General features: G+C 35.4%; 1 protein-coding gene across 2 annotated transcripts in view; it reads left to right on the top strand.

The window, feature by feature from the left end:
* ACO1 (aconitase 1) overlaps positions 1–20,378 on the top strand; it is a 75,793-nt gene that overhangs the window by 37,180 nt on the left and 18,235 nt on the right. For both annotated transcript variants that reach the window (XM_056806633.1, XM_001365383.5), the window contains exons 5-13: positions 1,018–1,087; positions 1,194–1,377; positions 2,224–2,363; positions 3,866–4,037; positions 4,878–4,978; positions 7,024–7,140; positions 9,035–9,194; positions 18,757–18,892; positions 19,887–19,971. In XM_056806633.1, coding sequence (XP_056662611.1) covers positions 1,018–1,087; positions 1,194–1,377; positions 2,224–2,363; positions 3,866–4,037; positions 4,878–4,978; positions 7,024–7,140; positions 9,035–9,194; positions 18,757–18,892; positions 19,887–19,971 — 1,165 coding nt within the window. The remainder of the gene's footprint in view (positions 1–1,017; positions 1,088–1,193; positions 1,378–2,223; positions 2,364–3,865; positions 4,038–4,877; positions 4,979–7,023; positions 7,141–9,034; positions 9,195–18,756; positions 18,893–19,886; positions 19,972–20,378) is intronic.

The raw sequence follows: 20,378 nt of genomic DNA, 5'->3' as shown, positions 1-20,378 counted from the left end.
ATAGTTTCAGAAAGGTCTGGAAAGACTTGTTTGGACTAATGTAGAACCAGAACAATGAACATTTTACATAATATTATAAAAAGAAGCAGTGACAATTCCAGAGAACTAATGATTAAAAATGCTACCAACCAAGAGATAATTAATATGCATTTTGATCACATTTTTGACTAGGTTAATGTAAGAATTTGTTTTGTTTGACTATACTTATTTTTTCAAGGATTTTTTTCTCCTACCTCATTTCCTTCTTTCCCTCTGCCCTGATTCTTTCCTTCCCCCTTCTCTTCTTCCCTCCTTCCCTCCTTTTTTCCCTTTCTTTCCTCCTTTTTTCTCCTTCCTTCCTTCCTTCCTTCCTTCCTTCCTTCCTTCCTTTGAAAGTAGGAATTAAGAAAGATGTTGCAAAGTAAAAAATTAATGTATAAAAAATAAATGCTTGATGATGAGGGATGAGGGGAGAGAGCATTGTATTATAGTCACTGGAGAATTCTGAAAGATAAATAAGAACTAGCCCCTGCAGAAAACATTTACCTAGGAATTAGTCCCATATTTGGTTGTACCTGGATAAATAACTTAATATCACTGTCTTGTTTCCCCATACATAAATGTAAATAAAATGTCTGTTGACATCTAATTAGGAATAATAGTTAGAAAAATGGTTTGGAAATGAAGGTTCTGTATAATTTCCAAATGTTGTTATTCCAGCTGCAGGTGTCCTAAGCCTGGGTCACCAGAATAAAATTTTGTTAGATTGGTCTGAACACATAAATTTAGTTAATATGTATTACCTTTCTATTGGATTCAGGGCATCATAAAAATCACTCGGATTATAGTATAGCTATTTTTTCTACTTCTTATCACCTTTCCATTTTTTTTCCCTCTGGAATAATTATTTCCCCTAACACCCACTTGAAACTCTTTTAGATGTACTAATGTGTGGAGTATTTTGAATGCTATCAGACTACATATGAAAGGCTATCTCTTAACCTTTGTAAATACACATTTCATTCTTTTCTCTGGCAGTGCAGATAGTTTACAGAAGAACCAAGACCTGGAATTTGAAAGAAATAGAGAACGATTTGAATTTTTAAAGGTAGGAGCAGCATTTGGTTGGATTTGGATTTTGTTTTTTCTTTTCCAATGTGTGTGGTGATACAAGTGCATCAAATTCTCAATTTTGTTTCCCTTTTTTATCTTAGTGGGGCTCCCAAGCTTTTTACAACATGAGGATTATTCCCCCTGGTTCAGGGATTATCCACCAGGTGAATTTAGAGTACTTGGCAAGAGTTGTATTTGATCATAATGGGTACTACTATCCAGACAGCCTGGTGGGCACTGATTCACATACCACAATGATCGATGGTTTGGGTGTTCTAGGTTGGGGTAAGTACACTTTCAGGTTATAATCTGCTACTCACTGGTTTGAAAATAATAACAGCTGGAGAAATTCTTGAGCCTTCCTATTCTAGGGTTAAAGTCTCTAAATCCTATGGACCGTAATACTTATCATTTCACTCAGACTATATGCATGTGATACTTTGCAAATTACTAACTCTCTATGCCTGGGCATAGTAATAGTGCTGGCTTTTGTTTAGGGATTTAAATGAAGCCAGAACTCTGGCATGTTTTGCCCATTGTGTGGGGATGGACCTGTCCTCAGTCATCCACAGTAGTTCTATCTGGGACCCCTCTGTGAGCAATACAATATCTAGCTTAGATGCAGAGTCCATATTTGTCATTGTCAATCAAATTATCACATTAAAAAGAAAAAACCTAGGTTTGGCTTTAGTACAATGTTCTAACCAAAGCCCAAGTTTGTTCTTCTTTCAGTATTTTGACTGATGTTGAGACAGCAATGGTGAGGTCCATAGAGAGCTAGCCTCAAAGCCAGGCAGACCTGGGTTCTAGTCCTTCTTCTGACACCTGCTGTCTGTGGATCTGAGTGAGGCACTAAACTTTCAGTGCTCTGGGCATTTCCCTAAAATGATGGGTTGCAGAAAATGTACTAGACCAAATTAGTAGAGGGAGTTCTCATTCAGGAATTCTCTATGTGAATAAAATCACAAGTCCAGTTCTTGTGATTATCTCATTTTAATGGCTATTGTACTGTTGCAAGAGTATACTGTAAATAATAGCACCTTAAAGAATCTGCTCTCTCTGTAGTGACAATTGATATGTCTCTCTTCTTATTCTATTTAAATATTAATTACATTAAGTCGTTTATTTCAGGTGTGGGTGGAATAGAAGCAGAAGCTGTCATGCTGGGACAGCCAATCAGCATGGTGCTTCCTCAAGTGTTTGGTTACAAACTAGAGGGAAATCCTGATCCTCTGGTAACTTCCACAGATATAGTGCTGACAATCACCAAGGTAACCATGTGCTTTCATTTTATGATTTCAGGATGTAATAATGATGAGACAGTAATATTCTGTTGGATGAAGGAAATAGAAAATAGATTCCTTTAAAAATTATGGGATGCATGAGTATATATTGGATTGGAGAATATTCTGAGTGGGCAGTTAAATTTCAGATTAGTTGCTGTATTAATTTCATGATACCACTACTTCATAATTCTTTTAAAATTACAGCTTTCAAGTAAGTTTCAGATATATTTCTGAAGAAAATATCTGGTTTTTATAGTACTTCTTTGTGTTCTGACTTAGGTTATTTTGCAGTCGCCATAAAAGTTTCCATTCTGGAAAACTAAAAATGCACTTAGATTTTAATAAAGTATCTTAAAGGACCTCCTTTTCTAGAGAGCAGAGCAGCTTACCATCTGAAAAGAAGACAGATTCTATTTTGAAGACTTTTCCTGGAAGAATGATTGATTTTTATATAAATTACTTTCTTTTTGTATATTATAGAGTCTTAGGACATTTTGGAAGTTGATATTTTTTTAAATGCTTCTTTCTTATTTTTGACTAAGCTTATTAGAGGATAAGATTTCAAAATCCACTTTTTATACCAACCATTGTCACTTATTCTATAGTCTAGCAAATATGCTTGAAGTTATGTTTTGTGTAATGACATTGCTGAATTTTTAAAAATATAAATAAAGAACGCTTCATAGGAATGTTTTTGGGGAAGTTGGGTTGGTATGGACCTGTGATTTCAAAGATATAAGCATCTCCCATTGTAGACACTGTCCTCTCTTTCCTCCCTTCCCAAGACTGCCAACAACTCACCTGCAATTTAGAGCCTTTGAGTTACCTGAGGGAGTGAGGAGTTAAGTGACTTGCCTGTGGCCACACAGTATGTGTCAGATTCAGGACTTGATCATCACACTTACTGACTCCATGACTGACCTATTAGCCACTATATATTATCTTTATATATGAAATAATCTCAGGCAAAGATTACATTATACAAATTATTCTTAGGTAAATATATTTGAGGACAAAATTTATATGATAAAAAGATTCAATTTTTTTTTATGACACATTAGGAAAATGACTTGAATGGCAATGTCTTAATCACCTACTGTAGAGTTATATAGATAAGCAAAAGTGAATTTGATTCTTTTTTTAGTGAGGTCTAATTTTAGCCTGGTCTCAGATTTATGGGGGGGAAATTTACTTTTGAAATCTTAGAAATAAGCCAATCTCCTAATCATTCAAAGCAAGTAGAAATTTATCCTGAATGAACATAAATGAATTAGATTCATTTTTGTTACTTATGATTTTCACAAGTAAGGGTGTAGGCTGGTTTAGTTTTTTAAAATATTTTGTGAGTTTATTATTTGTAGTATTTACTTTCAAGGCTGGTTTATAGGAACACATTTGTTTGTCTTTTATACTTACATTGTTTTTCTTTTACATATTTAATATAAGATGCAAGTGATCTCAAGTTTTTTGGTCATTTCTGCTATTAGCACCTTCGCCAAGTTGGCGTTGTGGGAAAATTTGTTGAATTCTTTGGACCAGGGGTAGCCCAGCTATCCATTGCCGACCGAGCCACCATTGCCAACATGTGTCCAGAGTATGGTGCAACTGCTGCATTTTTCCCAGTGGATGAAATTAGTATCAATTACCTCATCCAAACAGGTAAATGAAAGATCTTTCTAAATAGTGAATATTCAGCTTAATAAAGCATGGAATTCCAGATCATAAGCTTGTGCTTCTTATTCTGTCTGTGCTTCTTCTATGAATATGAGACTACTGAAACATCTTTTTTTCTTTATGTTCTCTAGTGTTGAGGAAAGAGATTAAAGCAATATTTCCTAAAGTAAAGTTGGAAAAAATCATCTGAAATCAATGAATATTTTGATGAAAGGATGCTTATCAAAGATAATTTTAGCTTCAAAATTGAGTAAAAATAAGCATTTCTGTAAGACTTAACTTATATTGTTTTTTTATGTAGTCAGACCCTCAAAAGGCTGTTTGTGAAATTTTTGCTTTCTCATTGACTGCCCCCACTCCCCAAGCCTAGAATGGTCCTCCCTCTTAACCTCAGCGTCCTAGCCTCCCTGACTTTCTTCAAGACTCACCTCAAATAATACCTTTAACAACAGGCTTTTCTCTATCTTCTCCCTCCACCAACAAGCCCTCCCCTTTGAATATCACCTCACTTTTATATTATATATCTCCTATCTGTGCATACTTGTTTACATTTGTCTTCTCCCACCATAATTTGAACTCCCTGAAGGCAGGGGATCTTGTTTTATCTTTCTTTATATCCCTTGGCTCAGAACAATACCTGACTCATTGTAAGCACTTAATAAGTATTAAAAATTAACTGGCTTATTGAAGAGAACTCTCAATTAAATAATCCAATCACTAGCATTTTTATGCAGCTTTATATTTATTGATGAATTCACACTTTTATAGCCTTTAACTGGAACATATTCGGTCTATTGCCTTTAATTCCTTAAAATTTCTCTTTAGGTCGTGATGAAAAAAACGTTAAAGCTATTCAGAAGTACCTTCAAAGTGTAGGAATGTTCAGAAACTTCAGTGATTCATCTCAAGATCCAGATTTTACTCAGGTATGAAAAAAATTACCATTTAATACAGCTAGTTGATATATAATATTTATTTTTCTTCCTGATAAATATGTAAGATATTAGATGGTAGCTATAGAACAACCTAAGGAGAACAAAGGGTGCAAAAGCTTAGAAACAAAAGCATAAATGAGCTACAAATGTCTCTAGATAAACTAATAAGAGAGGCAGTGAAAATCAGTTGCATGTCTTTTGAAAATGTAAACATATTTCTCTTCTTAAAAAATCATTGACTTTACAATTTAGCTAGCTCATAAGATAAGTTTTGAAAGGTTTTAGTGTTAGTTTTCAACTTTTTTTAGTCCCTTATTCAATATGAAAAGAAATAAATTCTAGAGTTTTACTTTGCATATGCACATAACAAATAGATAACTCTTCTAAAAAGGCATGCCAAAATTTTTGAAATTTAATTGATTATAAATCAATTTGTATTTTATGGAATATTTTATTCTACTTTTGAGTTGCCATTTGTTTTTTTTATTTCTTTACTTATATGTAACAAAATAAAATAAAGCATATGATTTCTTATAAATATGTAATAAATTATAATAAATATGTTTATACAGATTTTCATATTAGCTATGTCCAAAACTCTATGTCTCATTCTTTTTCTTCCCTTTCCCTCCCACCTTCTCCCCTCCCCAAGCAGGCAGGTAATATGATAGAGATTATACATATATTATCATATAATACATATTTCCTTGTTTGTCATTTTGTGAAACAAGGCAGTTACACTAGAGAAAAATTCATAGAGGAAATAAAGGATGGTATATTTTAATCTGCATTAGATAATATAGTTATGTACCAGATATTTTCCTGTACCCCTGACAAACTGGGGTAGGAAAAGCTGTTTTGGAAACCTTTGCCTTGAAAGCCAGGAAGAGAACTTTGAAATTAACTCAATAGGCAACATTGGACCACTGAAGGTTTTTGCTTTGAGTAAGAAAGGTAAGTATGTAAAGAAAGACGAGTATGTAAAGGATAGATTAGAGGGAGAAGAAATGGAGGTATGAGATCTTTTAGGTTCTTGTAGAAGTGTAGGTGGGTAGGAATGAGGGCCAGTTACTAGTTCTAGAACTCAGAGATATAATTCAAAAATTGTGAACTTTAAAGTAAGACTATGTTCAAAGTATAGTTTAGCTTGGAGAAAGGGATCGTAGATGTTGAGAAATCAATAGATATTATAGTTCTTGAGGAGGGTTGCAAGATTTGTGGTAGAGAGGAAGACAGTAAAGTCTTTGGGAAAATTAGAATGACCTAAAAAGTTGGTAGATAGTAGTAAAAAAGAGGAGGAAGATGATTTTATATAATCAAGGAGGAAGTGGAAGAAGTGTTTCTTGACAGTAAAGTAGAGGAGGGGTCTCCAGAGGCAGAGTGGAAAAGAGTAAGGGGAGGAATTATTAGAAATGGGGATAAGAATTAAGGAGTCATATAAAGGAATGACCCATCATCATGGCACAGAGGAGTGGAAGGAGAAGGGGATAAAGACAGATGAAAATTCATAATTGTTCAATATACTCAGAAAAATGTTTTTCTTTATTCATTCCTATTTTATTCTAGTGTTTCAGTTTAAAAGCAAGCCTTCCCATTAGCCAAGAATTGATAGGATACAAATGCAGTCATTGTTTGGTTTCATATGAAATCTTTGCAAGAGAATGAGGAAAATATTCATATATTTTGGCTTTTGAGGAGATCCTCACTTAAACTCAAAGAAAATTTCGTGTTCAGTAGGACCTTTGCTACTCTGGCAGGAAGAGGGGGGGAAGGGAGAAGGATAGTTTTGTATATTATTTCACTCAGTTTGTGCCATTTTCCAAAGTAAAAGAAGAAAATTACTCATACTGCTTTAGGTCCTCTTGGGAAGAAAGGATAGAGTATCCTGCCTCATCCTATCTCACTTGAAGAACTGAATTGGAAAATGATGTAAAATATAAATATTTTCAAGATGTACATTGTCTTTAAAAATATTTGCAGAGTTAATATTTTTTCTTTGTTGGTATATTAGTAAATCCTAGAGTTCTTTTGAGCAGATTGTGGAATTAGATTTGAAAACTGTGGTACCCTGCTGCAGTGGACCCAAAAGACCTCAAGATAAAGTAGCAGTGTCTGAAATGAAAAAAGACTTTGAGAGCTGCCTGGGAGCCAAGGTAAGAGGGCCCTTGGTAGCATATTTAAATTTAGTGAGTATCAAACATGCTTTTCTCATATGACCCTACTTTAACCCTGTCAAATAGGTTGTACAAACATCATTTCCTTTATTTTGCAGATTATAGAATTATAGGTTTAATTAGGGTTAAATGACACATTCTGCCTGGTGTTCAAAGCCCTTCAGACCTCCCACCTTTCTGGTCATTTTTTAAAACCCTTACCTTCTTTCTTAGAATTGATACTAAATATCAGTTTCAAGGCAGAAGAGTAGCAAAAGCTAGGCAATTGGGGTTAAGTGACTTGCCCAGGATCATATCACTAGAAAGTGGTCTTCCAGGACTTCCTTCATCTCTAGGCTTGGTTCCCTATCCATTTAACCCCTTAACTGCTGCTGACTATTTTCTCTACCTGTCTCCCATGGCTGCCATGTTCTCCTTCCTCATCTTTGCTTCCTGACTTCCCAGTTAAAATTCCACTTTCTAAATGCAGCCTTTCCTGATTCCCCTTAATTCTAGAAGTCTCTCTATTGATTTTATATATTCTCTGTGATTATATTTAGAGACAAAGACTTTAGTCTCTATTGACTATATATATATATATATATAAAAAGAGAGAGACAGAGAGAGAATTATATATTCTCTGTTGATTATCCTCAGCTTATCCCATATGTAGCTTGTTTGTACATAGTTGTTGGCATGTTTTTTCTCCCACTAAATGATGTGCTCCTTGAGACTGTCTTTTGCCATCCTTAGTATCCCACTTGCCCAACACATAGTGTCTACTTAGTAACTGGTAAATCCTTGGGACATCCATGTTAAACGATTCTACTGTATATCATTTAGGCTCTTTTATCCTATTAAATATATCTTCCATCTACTGGAATTGGAATGTGGACTAGACCTATGATTTCACTAGCATTAAATTCCTTGGTGAAGAAACTTCTCCCAGTGCAAGATGGCACTTTCTCTTATAATTTTATAGAGTCCCTTTGAGCACCGAGATGTGAAGGGACTTGCTCAGGTCACAAGTCAAATTAAAAGCATCTACTATGTGCCAGGCACTATGCTTACTATGGGGGAAATAAAAAAGACAAAAAACAATTCCTACTTTCAAGGAGGCTATAGTCTAAAAGGGAAGACAATATATAGACAACTTTGTACAGATAAGTTAGAGATAATCTGACAGAAGGTACCATAGAGGGGAATTTGGATAGCTGGTACTTGAACCCAGATCCTGATAGCTTGAAAGCCAGTGTTTTATCCATTAGGCCATGCTGCTTTTTTCTACCCCAAAATAGGTCAGAAAAATACAAATATCCCAAAATATTGTCATCTATGCATGATTTGTTGGAAAAAAAATCTATGCTAGCATCACTAACTTTGTTTTGAGTCATTTTTTTATAATTTACAACTTGCTGATTTCACTTTTTTCACTGTTCTTCTGAGAAGGGGGGAAGAAGCACTTTTTAGTCATCTTAAGAGAGGCATTAAAAAAGCACAGTGAGCCTCAGACTTCCTAAGGACCTTTTTTAAAACCCTTATTTTCTGACTCAGAATTGATCCTAAACTAAGTATGGGTTCCAAGGGAGAAGAGCAGTAAGGGCTCTGTCATTGGGGTGAAGTGGCTTGTGAAGGTCACACAACTAGGAAGTGTCTGAGGTCAGAATTGAATCCAGGGACCACCCTTCTCCAGGCCTATCCAGTAAGCCCCTAGCAGCCTCCTGAGTACCTTTTATAAAAAGTTAGAGAGGAAAACAAGCTTTGCTTTTTAATTCTTCAAGTTATCACTGTCAGAACTAAAGTATGCTGTTTGTGTAAAATTAAATGGGGAAAAAGTAGGTATCTCTTCTAACATGACTGGATTTAGAGGAGGTTTTTCTGTTTCCCTCATTAGCAAGGATTTAAAGGATTTCAAGTGCCTCCGGAACGTCATAAGGATGATGTGAAATTTGTGTATGATAATAGTGAATTTACGCTGACCCATGGTTCTGTCGTTATTGCTGCTATCACCAGCTGTACCAACACTAGTAACCCTTCTGTGATGTTAGGGGCAGGTAAGTCAATTGGATTCTTTTGCTCAAAGATACTATTCAAATTTGTAGAGTGCTGGCTTTCCCTGAGTCTTCATGAAAATGAGAGTAATAGTTAATCAACGATAAGTTCTAGGAAGCAAAAGATTTCCAGGAATTTCAAGCCACAGAATGCCCACAGTCTTATGAGTTTTAAAAAGTGTGAAGTTTGAAAAGCACTGAAGAATTAAGATTGAAGTTAATGAGTATTTTCTGTGATTAAATTAATTAAAGGGAAAAGAGGCAATTCTTATAGTGATGTAAAAAGACATAAAGAAAAAGTGCTGTTCTTGAAACAAGGTCAGACTCAAGATTCTGCCTCATGAAAGCAGCTGTCCTTTCAAGTCCTCCTTGGAAGATTTGAATCAGAAAAGATTTCTGCTCTAAGAGACCTCTTTGGCAAAGCATCCAAACCAAGAAAGTAGAAATCTTTTTATCAGGGAAACTGCCATAGTTGTTAACCATCCTGTCCAACCAAGGTCCATGAAGCATCTCTTCTGTGTAGGAGGCTGGATGTAACAAAGACAATTATGTTAAAAGAAAACATTTCCCCCTAGAGATATAACATTTATACAAATGAATAACTAAAGGGCAATTTGAGAGTACATAATAGGAACAACGTGAGTTCATTAGGAAAAGCCTCTCTCTCTATCAGGCGATGCTTGAGAGTGAAAGTTTCTTAAAAGTCAGGAGCAAGCTTGTAGGGAAGGAGTGCATTCCAAATACTGTGGGACAGGCTGTGCTAAATCCCTGAGATATGAAATTAAATTGCAAGGCTGCAAAACAGCAAATAGGCTAAAATATATAGTACTTGAAAGGAAGGAAGTAATGTAAAATAAGTCTAAAAAGGTATATTGGAATCAGATTGTGAAGGACTTTAAAAAGCCAGGTGAGGCATTGTGTTTTACCATAGTGGCAATGGGGAACCACTGAAGATTCTTTTTTTTTTTTAAGGCAATGGGGGTTAAGTGACTTGCCCAGGGTCACACAGCTGGGAAGTGTCTGAGGTCACACTTGAACCCAGGACCTCCCATCTCTAGACCTGACTCTCAATCCACTGAGCTACCCAGCTGCTCCCACCACTGAAGATTCTTGAGCAGGACAGTAGCATGGTCATACTTGAGCTTTACTAAGATTAGTTTGGTCGCTTTGTTAATGACAGATTAGTTTAAGACTTAAAGCCAGAAACAGATTAGAAAGTTACCGTAACAATTATGGCAGGAGGTAATTTCAGCCTGATCTAGAAGTGGGGCCAGGTGAGTGGAGAGAAGGGAACAAGACATGAGAAATACTGCTTAATTATATTCTAAAGACCCCCTGAGGAAAACGTTGAGGGAGAGGGTGCTCACATTGCATTTTGTACTAATGTCAAATTAAATTCTAATGTGAAAATTGAACCTTACAATATCTGGAATCCTTTTGCCCTGTATATTTACCCTATTAGCAAAAGTAGCTAAGAATGAGTTAACATTAAAGGAAATTAACTTCTGCTTATTTGCAGTTATTGGAAATCTAAAATCTCACAGAGGAACACAATAATATATGTCTATGAAAATCTATCTTTTCAATACCCAATGAAATTGTGTGTTGGCAGCAGGAAGAGTGGGTGGAGGGGAGGGAGGGAAATAAGGTAATTATTGTAACCAAGGAATAATGTTCTAAATTGACTAAATAAACTTATTCAAATGGAAAAAAAAGAAAAGAAAAAGAAAACCTATCTTTTCAGTGGACTACAATAAATTATCTCTTTGCTCTGGATTCACATAATTATAACAAAAACAATAATTATGACATTTGTGTGTGGATATATTTTTTTTCAGATCTTTATCTTTTTATCACTTTAAAGTTTCCAAAGTGTTTTACATTCTATCTCATTTTATCCTCTCAACAACCTTATGAGAATTGTGCTATTATTGTCCCCATCAGCTAGTAATTGTCAGAGGGAAAACTTGACTCCAAATTCAATATTCTATCCACTGTGCAACCTAGTTGCCCTAATAATAATAATAATAATAATAGGTCCAGTCATTTCTCTTAATCATCTTTGCCGTTGGAGGACTTGGCATAGTCTAAATATATAAAGAAAAGCCCATATCCTCATTTTTTTTCACCCCTTTCCTCAACCAGTCCATTCCACACCTACAAAATGAAGTGGGATATGAGTAGACAAGAGTAAAATAAAAGAGAAAATTCATTAATATGAATAAGCCTGAAACTGAATAATGAAACTTTAAATGACTGAGAGTTGACTTGTAGAAAGGTAAAAACAATTGATACGGACACAGTATCTTCTTCACTTTTTCTTATTCCCCTCATTGGCCTTTCGTTGACAATTCAGAATACGAGGCCATGCAAAACCAAGATCCAGTATAATTCTGAGGGACTTATGACAAATAATGCTCTCCACCTCCAGAGAAAGAACTGTTGGAGTCAGAACGCAGATGAAAGCACACGATTTTTTCACTTGTTTATTTTGGTTTATGTTTGGGGGTTTGGATTTCATAATATTATTCAAAAAATGAACAATATGTAAATCTGTTTTACAAGGTAATTCGTGTATAACACAGATCAAATTGCCTGCCAACACTGGGAGAGGAAAGGGAAGGGGGGGGGATAAGTTTGAATATAACTTGGGAAAACTTGTGTGGAAATGTGTTATAACATGTAATTGGTAATAAATTAATTAATCTAATTAATTAATTAATTTAATTAATTTAAAAAAAGATTAAGTGGACTATGATCTAGGACCAGAAAATCATACGGATGAAAGATTTAGGTTTGAAAGTGATCATAAAGGTCATATTAGGGCAACTTTATTATTTTAAAGATTATAGGGTTTGGGGGCTTAGTTAAGTGAGTTGTCCATGTTTACACAAGTAATAAGTTACAGAGTCAAGATTTGGACCCTAGACCTTTGTCTCCAGGGCACATTCCACTGTATCATTCTGAGAACCAACTTAATTTATGTATAGTTAAAGGATTAGCAAGTTCCTAGTGCATTAGAGTATCTATTCCTGCCTTCTTACCCTTGCCTAAAGTTGTTGCTGATGATAACTAGATTTTGTAGCAACAATAGTAAGAGTGATAATAAGAGCTGGAATTATTGGATTATACTTATAATTTTTTAAAGAATGTTTAATTTTTCTTTTTATTGATTATATATGAAAAAGAATTTTAACTTCCATTTTAACATCCATCCATCCATTATTTTAAAAATAATTTTTAAGTTTTACATTCCTTCCCTTTCCTCTCCTTTCCTTGAGAAAGCAAATATCTTGATATAGATTAAACATGTACAGTCATGCAAAATATATTTCCATATTAGCCATACTGTAAAAGAAAAGACAGATCAAAAATAAAATAAAATGGGAAAAATAAAGTTTTAAAAGAATGCTTTGATCTGCATTACAAAAATTTTATATAACCTCATTTCACCCTTAAATATACTCTTGTGAAATAAATAATGCAAGTATTATCCCCTCTTATAGATAAATATTTACTGAAACTTTGAAGAGGCCAAGGTGACATTCTTAATTCACAAGCGACAAAGTCAGGTCTCCTGATTCTTAGTTCAGTGTTCCTTCCATTAGACCATGCTTCCTGTGCATCTTGCATACTAACATACTAAATATTTTGTCAGTAAGGTTGACAGAGCAAATAGTAGAATGTATTTCCATGACTATCAAAGCACCAGAAATCCAGCATCCAGCATGTGATAGGTAAACAATTTCTGTAATTCACGTTTTGGGGAGGGAAGGAGGGAGGGAGGGAGGAAGTATGCTAATTCCACTCTACCAATAAGGAAAATAAGACTGGGGTGAAGGGTCACACAGCTAGGCAATACCAGAACTGAGACTTGAACCCAGATCTTCTGACTCTCAAGAATGACATGCTCTTTACCTACTTTAAAAGAAACATTTTCTTTCTTAAAAGAGAAAGCAGAGAAACTTGCAAGTGAAACTTGTTTTCTGATTCGGCATGGATGCTGGGGGATCTTTAAAAACTAAATCTTTGTATTAACAGCTTGCCTCTTAGAGTCAATGCTGCATGCAGAATGCAACTAAGGATTCATGCTGTCTCATAGAGCCACAGGAGAAGAAGGTGTGGATTGTTCAGGGCACAACCTGGTCATTGTGCAACAGCTGATCAAGTAGTTAATATTTACAAGCGGTTTTGATGATGTGAAGCTTATTCAGCTTTCAGTTGTTTTCCACACTGCAGAAGGGGGGGGGGGGGGGAGTCCCTTCGTCTTCAGGACAAAGGGCAACAAGCCAAAAAATTTATTAAGAAAAAAGATTGTTTGACTAACAGGCTATAAATGTTCACCTCCCAAAAAAGAACTGATAAATTGAAGCACGTGTATACATAACTGTTATTTTTTTGTCAGATGTTTCCTTCTCCAGTGCAGGGAAGGGAGGGAGATACCTGGGAACTTTAATGTAAAAAAACAAAAATATTTAAACTGGGGAAAAAAAGATCCACCACAATATAAAATGATACATTTAGCCTCAAATCAACTAATTAAAAAGAAGACCATTTCCCCCTTCTTTAGACATTTTATTAGGATTGTTGCAATCTAATGTCAGGTAAGCTCTTTTTATTAGGAGCAAACCTATTTTTATGAGGACTAGATCAGTAGATTGCTTTGAAAAGAATGAAATCGTTTCAGTCTTCAAGCCCAAGAAGACCTATTCAAAGCTAGATTACACCACTTACTAGTTGCATAACTTTAAGCAAATGATTTTAATCTCTCGAAGCTCAAAGGTTTATTATTTCCTCATCTGCTAAATGGAGTTCTTTGTTGTTGTCCAGTTATTTCAGTCATGTCCAACTCTTTATGACTCACTTTGGGGTTTTCTTGGCAAAAATACTAGAATGGTTTTACTATGTCCCTCTTCAGCTCATTTTATGGATGAGGAAACTGAGGTAAACAGGGTTAAGTGATTTGTCCAGAGTCACACAGTTAATACATATAGGAGGGCAGATTTGAACTGAGGTCTTGCCTAGCTGACTCCAGGCCTGACACGCTATCCACTGTGCTACCTAGCTGCTTGAGTTTATTCTATAATATATTTAAAGCTGGGTAGGACCCCATCTAGTAAAACCCTCTCATTTAACCAAAGAAGAATCAGTCTTATTCCATTTTTTTAAATGGGAGAAATTTGCCCTACCCAAGTCTTCTAGTCTTTCTTCCATGAGTTCCTCAGATCATAAAAGGTAATTCCCTAATCATTTCTATAAATTCTTTCAGAGTACTGGCTCATAATTCTTCCAGACTAAGAGACTTGAATTTGTTTTGAGTTTTAGTTGTCTTCTATCTTTTTGTTTCTGTTTGGCTCCATTTCCCTTGGAAATGTTTGTTTTGTCATTTCTAGACTAAATATTATTTTCTTTGGCAAAGAAGATAGGTGCAAAAAGACAGTTGTATAGTTTGATTTTTTCTCTGTCATCCATTAACATCATTCATCCAAAGAAGTTGGCCTATGCGTTCCTCATTCCTCCTCTGTACAAACAGAGCTTTAAAAGTCCTTTTATATTGTTAGCTTTAATTTTACTTGTTTGTTTGTTTTTTTTGCAATCTTCATGCCTTCTGAGCATCAACTTCCCAAATTCTAATCTTCATGGTCCATTTTCTTGTCCAACTCACACAAACACTATGTAAAACTTATGTTAGTAATCATGATAATAAAAACAATCCTTTTATTTAGTTGAGCATCCCTCTGAGTTGGGAGTCATTATTCCAGTACAAATTCTAATATTCATGAAAAGCCATTTTCTTGGAGGAAGGAAATCATACCATGAATCCAATTTCTTCCATCTAATTTTGAGATAAAAACAAAACATAAAATTATTGAGATAGGCTAGTTACTGGATCTTTTATTTCAATGGCATAGGGAATGCCCAAATGAGGAATCTATTTCTACCAAAGCAGATTGACATCTTCTCTAAAACTTATATTCTTAAAAAAATTACTAGAGCACTGAGAACTTGTGTAAATTGCCCAGAGTTACACAGCCATTATGTGTCGGACTTGAACCAATGCTGTCCTGGCTTGAAGATTAATTCTCTCTATTGTACCATACTGCTTCTCCCCTGTATCCCTAAAAAAAGAAAAAACTGAAACTACATAGCTACATACTTTTAAAAACTAATTCTTTCTGCTATGTATTTACTCATATCTATAATAAACCAAACCCAACATTAATTATATGAATTTCTGTCTAACTATATGGATCCCATGCAAATTAGTTTAATCTTTTGATTATCTGGGTCTTCATTAACCATGAATCCTGCTACAGAACCATTAATTATTAAAGCCCAATCATACTTTGGAATAGATATTGTGTAGGTAATATTTCCCTCCTATTGACACAAGTAATTCAGAATACATATTTGCCTGTTGGTTGATGAAGTAATAATTCATTTTAGCAGTCTTTGGGGGTCTAAGATTCTGTTCTGATTAAGTGTAACAGGTCAGAGAATTTTTAAAAATTGGACAAAAGTGGATAGAATTTTTTTCCTCAGGCATGGCTAGGGGGAGAATTCCTTTATTTATTTTTAGAATATTTTTCCATGGTTATAGGATTCATGATTTTTCCCACCCCTCTTCCCTCCCCCTTCCCAGAACTGACAAACAATTCCAATGGGTCATACATGTATCATTATTCAAAATCTATTTCCATGTTATTCATATTAGGGGGAGAATTCTTTATTCCCCCAAGTTTTGGAAATTTTTAATTAATTAATTTAGAATATTTTGTCATGGTTACAAGATTCATGTTCTTTCCCTCCCCTTCCTTCACCCCCACCCCCTCTCCTGTAGCTGATGCGCAATTCTACTGGGTTTCACATGTGTCATTGATCAAGACCTATTTCCATATTATTGATATTTGTACTAGGGTGATAGTTTAGAGTCTACATCCTAGGTGGAGAATTCTTAACCAAATGATAGTTAACAAAAAAATAAATTTCAGTTTCATGAAACTGAAAACTTTTGTGCAAGTAAAATCAATGCAGCTAGGATAAGAAAAGAAAGTGGCTGTTGAAGAAAAAATCTTTGTATTTCTGATAGGATCTGATATTTAAGATGATCATAAATTTGTCAAGTCTAAAACCATCCACAAATGAATACATGGTTGAAAACTATAAGTAATTCTAATAGGAAGGAGCATGAACATATAAAAGATTGCACCAAATCAGAATAACTAGTTTCTTTGTAGAGACTGGGGAGAGAGACACATATTAATATACAGTTGGTGATGCTGCAGATTGTTCCAACAATTTTGGAATGTAACTTGAAATTTTGTTCAAAAACATGAACAAAATGTTTCCATTCTTTGACACAGAGCCCTCCAATGCTAAGCTAAACATTTACCCATGTATCCCAAAGGAAGTCAGACAGAAATATATATGTATGAGTAGCATTTTTTGTGGCAGCAAAAAATGGCAGGGGAGGAAGTACCCACTGATCAGGGAATGGCTAGATAGTAGTATAATGAAGCAGTTAGGTGATGCAGTAGATAGAATGCTAGACTTGGAATCAGAGAGGCCTAAATTCAAATCCAGCCTCAGAAACTTACTAGATGTATGACCCTGGACAAGTCACTTAATCTTGTTTGCCTCAGTTTCTTCATTTGTAAAATGAACTGAAGAAGGAAATGGTGAATCACTCCAACATCTTTGCCAAGAAAACCCCAAACAGGGTTACAAAGAATCCAACACAACTGAAAACAACTGAGCAATAACAGCAATGAATTGGTGATATATAAATTAGTGGACTATGATGATTTGATTAGAAAGATTTATATGAATTGACCTAGAAAGAAATAATCAGAGCCAAAAAAAAAAAACCAACATACAAAATGAATTTTTGTGGTCATTCAGTTATTTCAGTCATTTCTGACACTTTGTGATTCCATTTGAGATTTTCTTTTCTTTTTTTTTAAACCCTTACCTTCCATCTTGGAGTCAATACTGTGTATTGGCTCCAAGGCAGAAGAGTGGTAAGGGCTAGGCAATAGGGGTCAAGTGACTTGCCCAGGGTCACACAGCTGGGAAGTGTCTGAGGCCAGATTTGAACCTAGGACCTCCCCTCTCTAGGCCTGGCTCTCAATCCACTGAGCTACCCAGCTGCCCCCCATTTGAGATTTTCTTGACAGAGATACTGTAATAGCATCAAGTTAAATACTGTAGAATAAAATTGTCAATATGTACTGATAATAATCTAGCTAGGAAGTGAAGAAGAAGTGGAAAATTTTGTACCACTTTAACATCATATTGATGAGATATTAGGGGTATGGAAAGTTGTAAGATTCTTTTGATATGTTCATTTTCCTGAACTGCTCCCTCTCCCCTTTAAAAAAAAACAACTTTGCCTACCTTTTGATCCAGCCATAGCACTGCTGGGCTTGTACCCCAAAGAGATAATAAGAAAAAAGACTTGTACAAGAATATTCATAGCTGCGCTCTTTGTGGTGGCCAAAAATTGGAAAATGAGGGGATGCCCTTCAATTGGGGAATGGCTGAACAGATTGTGGTATATGTTGGTGATGGAATACTATTGAGCTAAAAGGAATAATAAAGTGGAGGAATTCCATGGAGACTGGAACAACCTCCAGGAAGTGATGCAGAGTGAAAGGAGCAGAACCAGGAGAACGTTGTACACAGAGACTGATACATTGTGGTACAATTGAAGGTAATGAACTTCTCCATTAGTGTCAATGCAATGCCCCTGAACAACTTGCAGGGTCTACAAGAAAAAACACTAATCCACTAGAGGACAAACTGTGGGAACAAAAACACCAAAGAAAGGCAAATGCTTGACTACAGGGGCCGAGGAGATATGATTGGGGATGGAGACTCTAAATGAACATCCTAGCATAAATACCACCATCATGGAAATGGTTTCGGAACAAGGACACATGTAAAACCCAGTGGAATTGCGCGTCAGCTATGGGAGGGGTAGTGGGAGGGGAGGGAGGAAAAGAAAATGATATTTGTATTCAATGAATAATGTTTGAAATTGATCAAATAAAATAATGTTTAAATTTGAAAGAAAAAAACCAACAACAACTTTGCTACAGGAGAGTTCCCTGGGAAAGGGATACATTTGGAGGAGAATTTTTTTAAAGTGCTTAAAAAAATGTGTTTAAGGGGGCAGCTGGGTAGCTCAGTGGATTGAGAACCAGGCCTAGAGATGGGAGGTCCTAGGTTCAAATATGACCTCAGCCACTTCCCAGCTGTGTGACCCTGGGCAAGTCACTTGACCCCCATTGCCTAGCCCTTACCACTCTTCTGCCTTGGAGCCAATACACAGTATTGACTCCAAGACAGAAGCTAAGGGTTTTAAAAAAAAATGTTTAAAAAAAAAAGACATCAGTGAAAAAATATTGGAGTAATCCTGGGAGAGATGCTTCAGTAAAATGAGAAACCTGTCATTCCAGACAAATCAGGGGACCTCTCAGGAAAAAAAATTAATATTTTTGTTGGACTTATCTTCGTCAGATGAATCAAGAAACCATTAACCTTTCTGTTTTGCTGTTCACAGGATTATTAGCAAAAAAAGCTGTTGAGGCCGGTCTTCAAGTGAAACCTTACATTAAAACTAGTTTATCCCCTGGAAGTGGGGTAGTCACCTATTATTTAAGGGATAGTGGAGTTATGCCATATCTGTCTAAGCTTGGGTAAGAGAAATTTTTGTTGGTGTTTTCATTGTTCTTTATACATGGCCACTGTTCCTTTCCCAAAGATACAGCTTAGAGATAGCATTTTTCATTACAAAACATACTGTAAAATTCCTCATCCTCAATTGTTTTGCTAACAAATCTTAATATTAAAAAAACTAAAATCAACATCATCTAAACTAGCTGAAAAGAAAACTTCCATTTAATATCCAATGTATATTGTGTTAAAGATTCTGAAACACTTTACATAAAAATATCACTAAATCCTTATACCAACAAACCTCTGTGGAGGTAGGTGTTATCATTGCCATCATAATGACAGTTAAGTGACACATTGGAAGAACACTGAACCTGGAGTTAGGGTTAGTAAGTTAGACACTTAGTAGTTGTGTTACCCCCCCAACCAACCAACCTCCCCCCCGCAAGTCATTTAACCTCTTTTTGCCTCAGTTTCCTCATATGAAAAATGAGGATAATAGTAGCACCTACTTTTTCAAAATTGTAAAGATTAAGCACAGGATAGTGCCTGGCACTATATAAATGTTATATAAATTTATAAAGTAAGTATAAATTTATAAATGTTAGCTATAATTATTATTATTATTATCCTCATTTTTCAGATGAGAAAACTAAGACTAGGAAATTAAGTGACTTATCCAGGGTCACACAACTAGTAAATATAGGAAAAGGGATTTGTACTCATTGTTCTTTGAGACTTGAGTCTGGCACTCTATCCTCACTTCCTGTTTTTTTGTTATCTCTTCATTTTTAAAGGAATTATGGGAAAAATGTTTTTATTTACCCATGACTTCTTTTATAATTTAAAAATATTCATTCTGTGTTTTTTATCCGACCATTCATTGATATTAGTCTGTTTATATATTTATAGAACATATGATATACACTCACTTATCAGCATAGCATTTATAGGATTAGGTCCTTTATCAGTGGCAGGTTTCATATTTACTTAAGTCTTCATTTTCTTGACATCTAGGTTTGAGGTTGTGGGATATGGCTGCATGACCTGCATTGGGAACAGTGGGCCCCTGCCTGAGCCAGTGGTGGAAGCCATTACAAAGGTAATTACAGAGAGTTTCAAGCTAATATTCTCAGTCATCCAATCATATATTCAGAACTCAAAAGGACCTCAGAGGTCTTCTAATTCAACCACCTTATTGATGGCACTGTTTGCTTTATATGAGAAATGAGTGGTTTCTTGCATGTCTAGGAAGTAATCCAGAACATAGGGCATCACTTTTTGAGAGGAAATAGCCCCATAGAAACAGAAACTAAAGCAGGAAGGGAGTCCCTAGAAGAGCATCCTTAACGAGTCTAAGCAACTAAAGTGTCTCCCTCGGTTACCAAGAGACTACTATCAAATTCTGTTATGTTACACACAAAGTAAGACTGAATCCAAAGGTTTAGTCCAGCCCAACATAAACCTTTCTCCCTAGCAGAGGCCACTCTTCCTCTGAAAAAAGAAATT

Source organism: Monodelphis domestica, chromosome 7, assembly GCF_027887165.1.
Source record: "Monodelphis domestica isolate mMonDom1 chromosome 7, mMonDom1.pri, whole genome shotgun sequence".
In the NCBI taxonomy this organism is placed as follows: domain Eukaryota; kingdom Metazoa; phylum Chordata; class Mammalia; order Didelphimorphia; family Didelphidae; genus Monodelphis; species Monodelphis domestica.
This window is presented reverse-complemented; position numbering and strand designations above follow the sequence as displayed.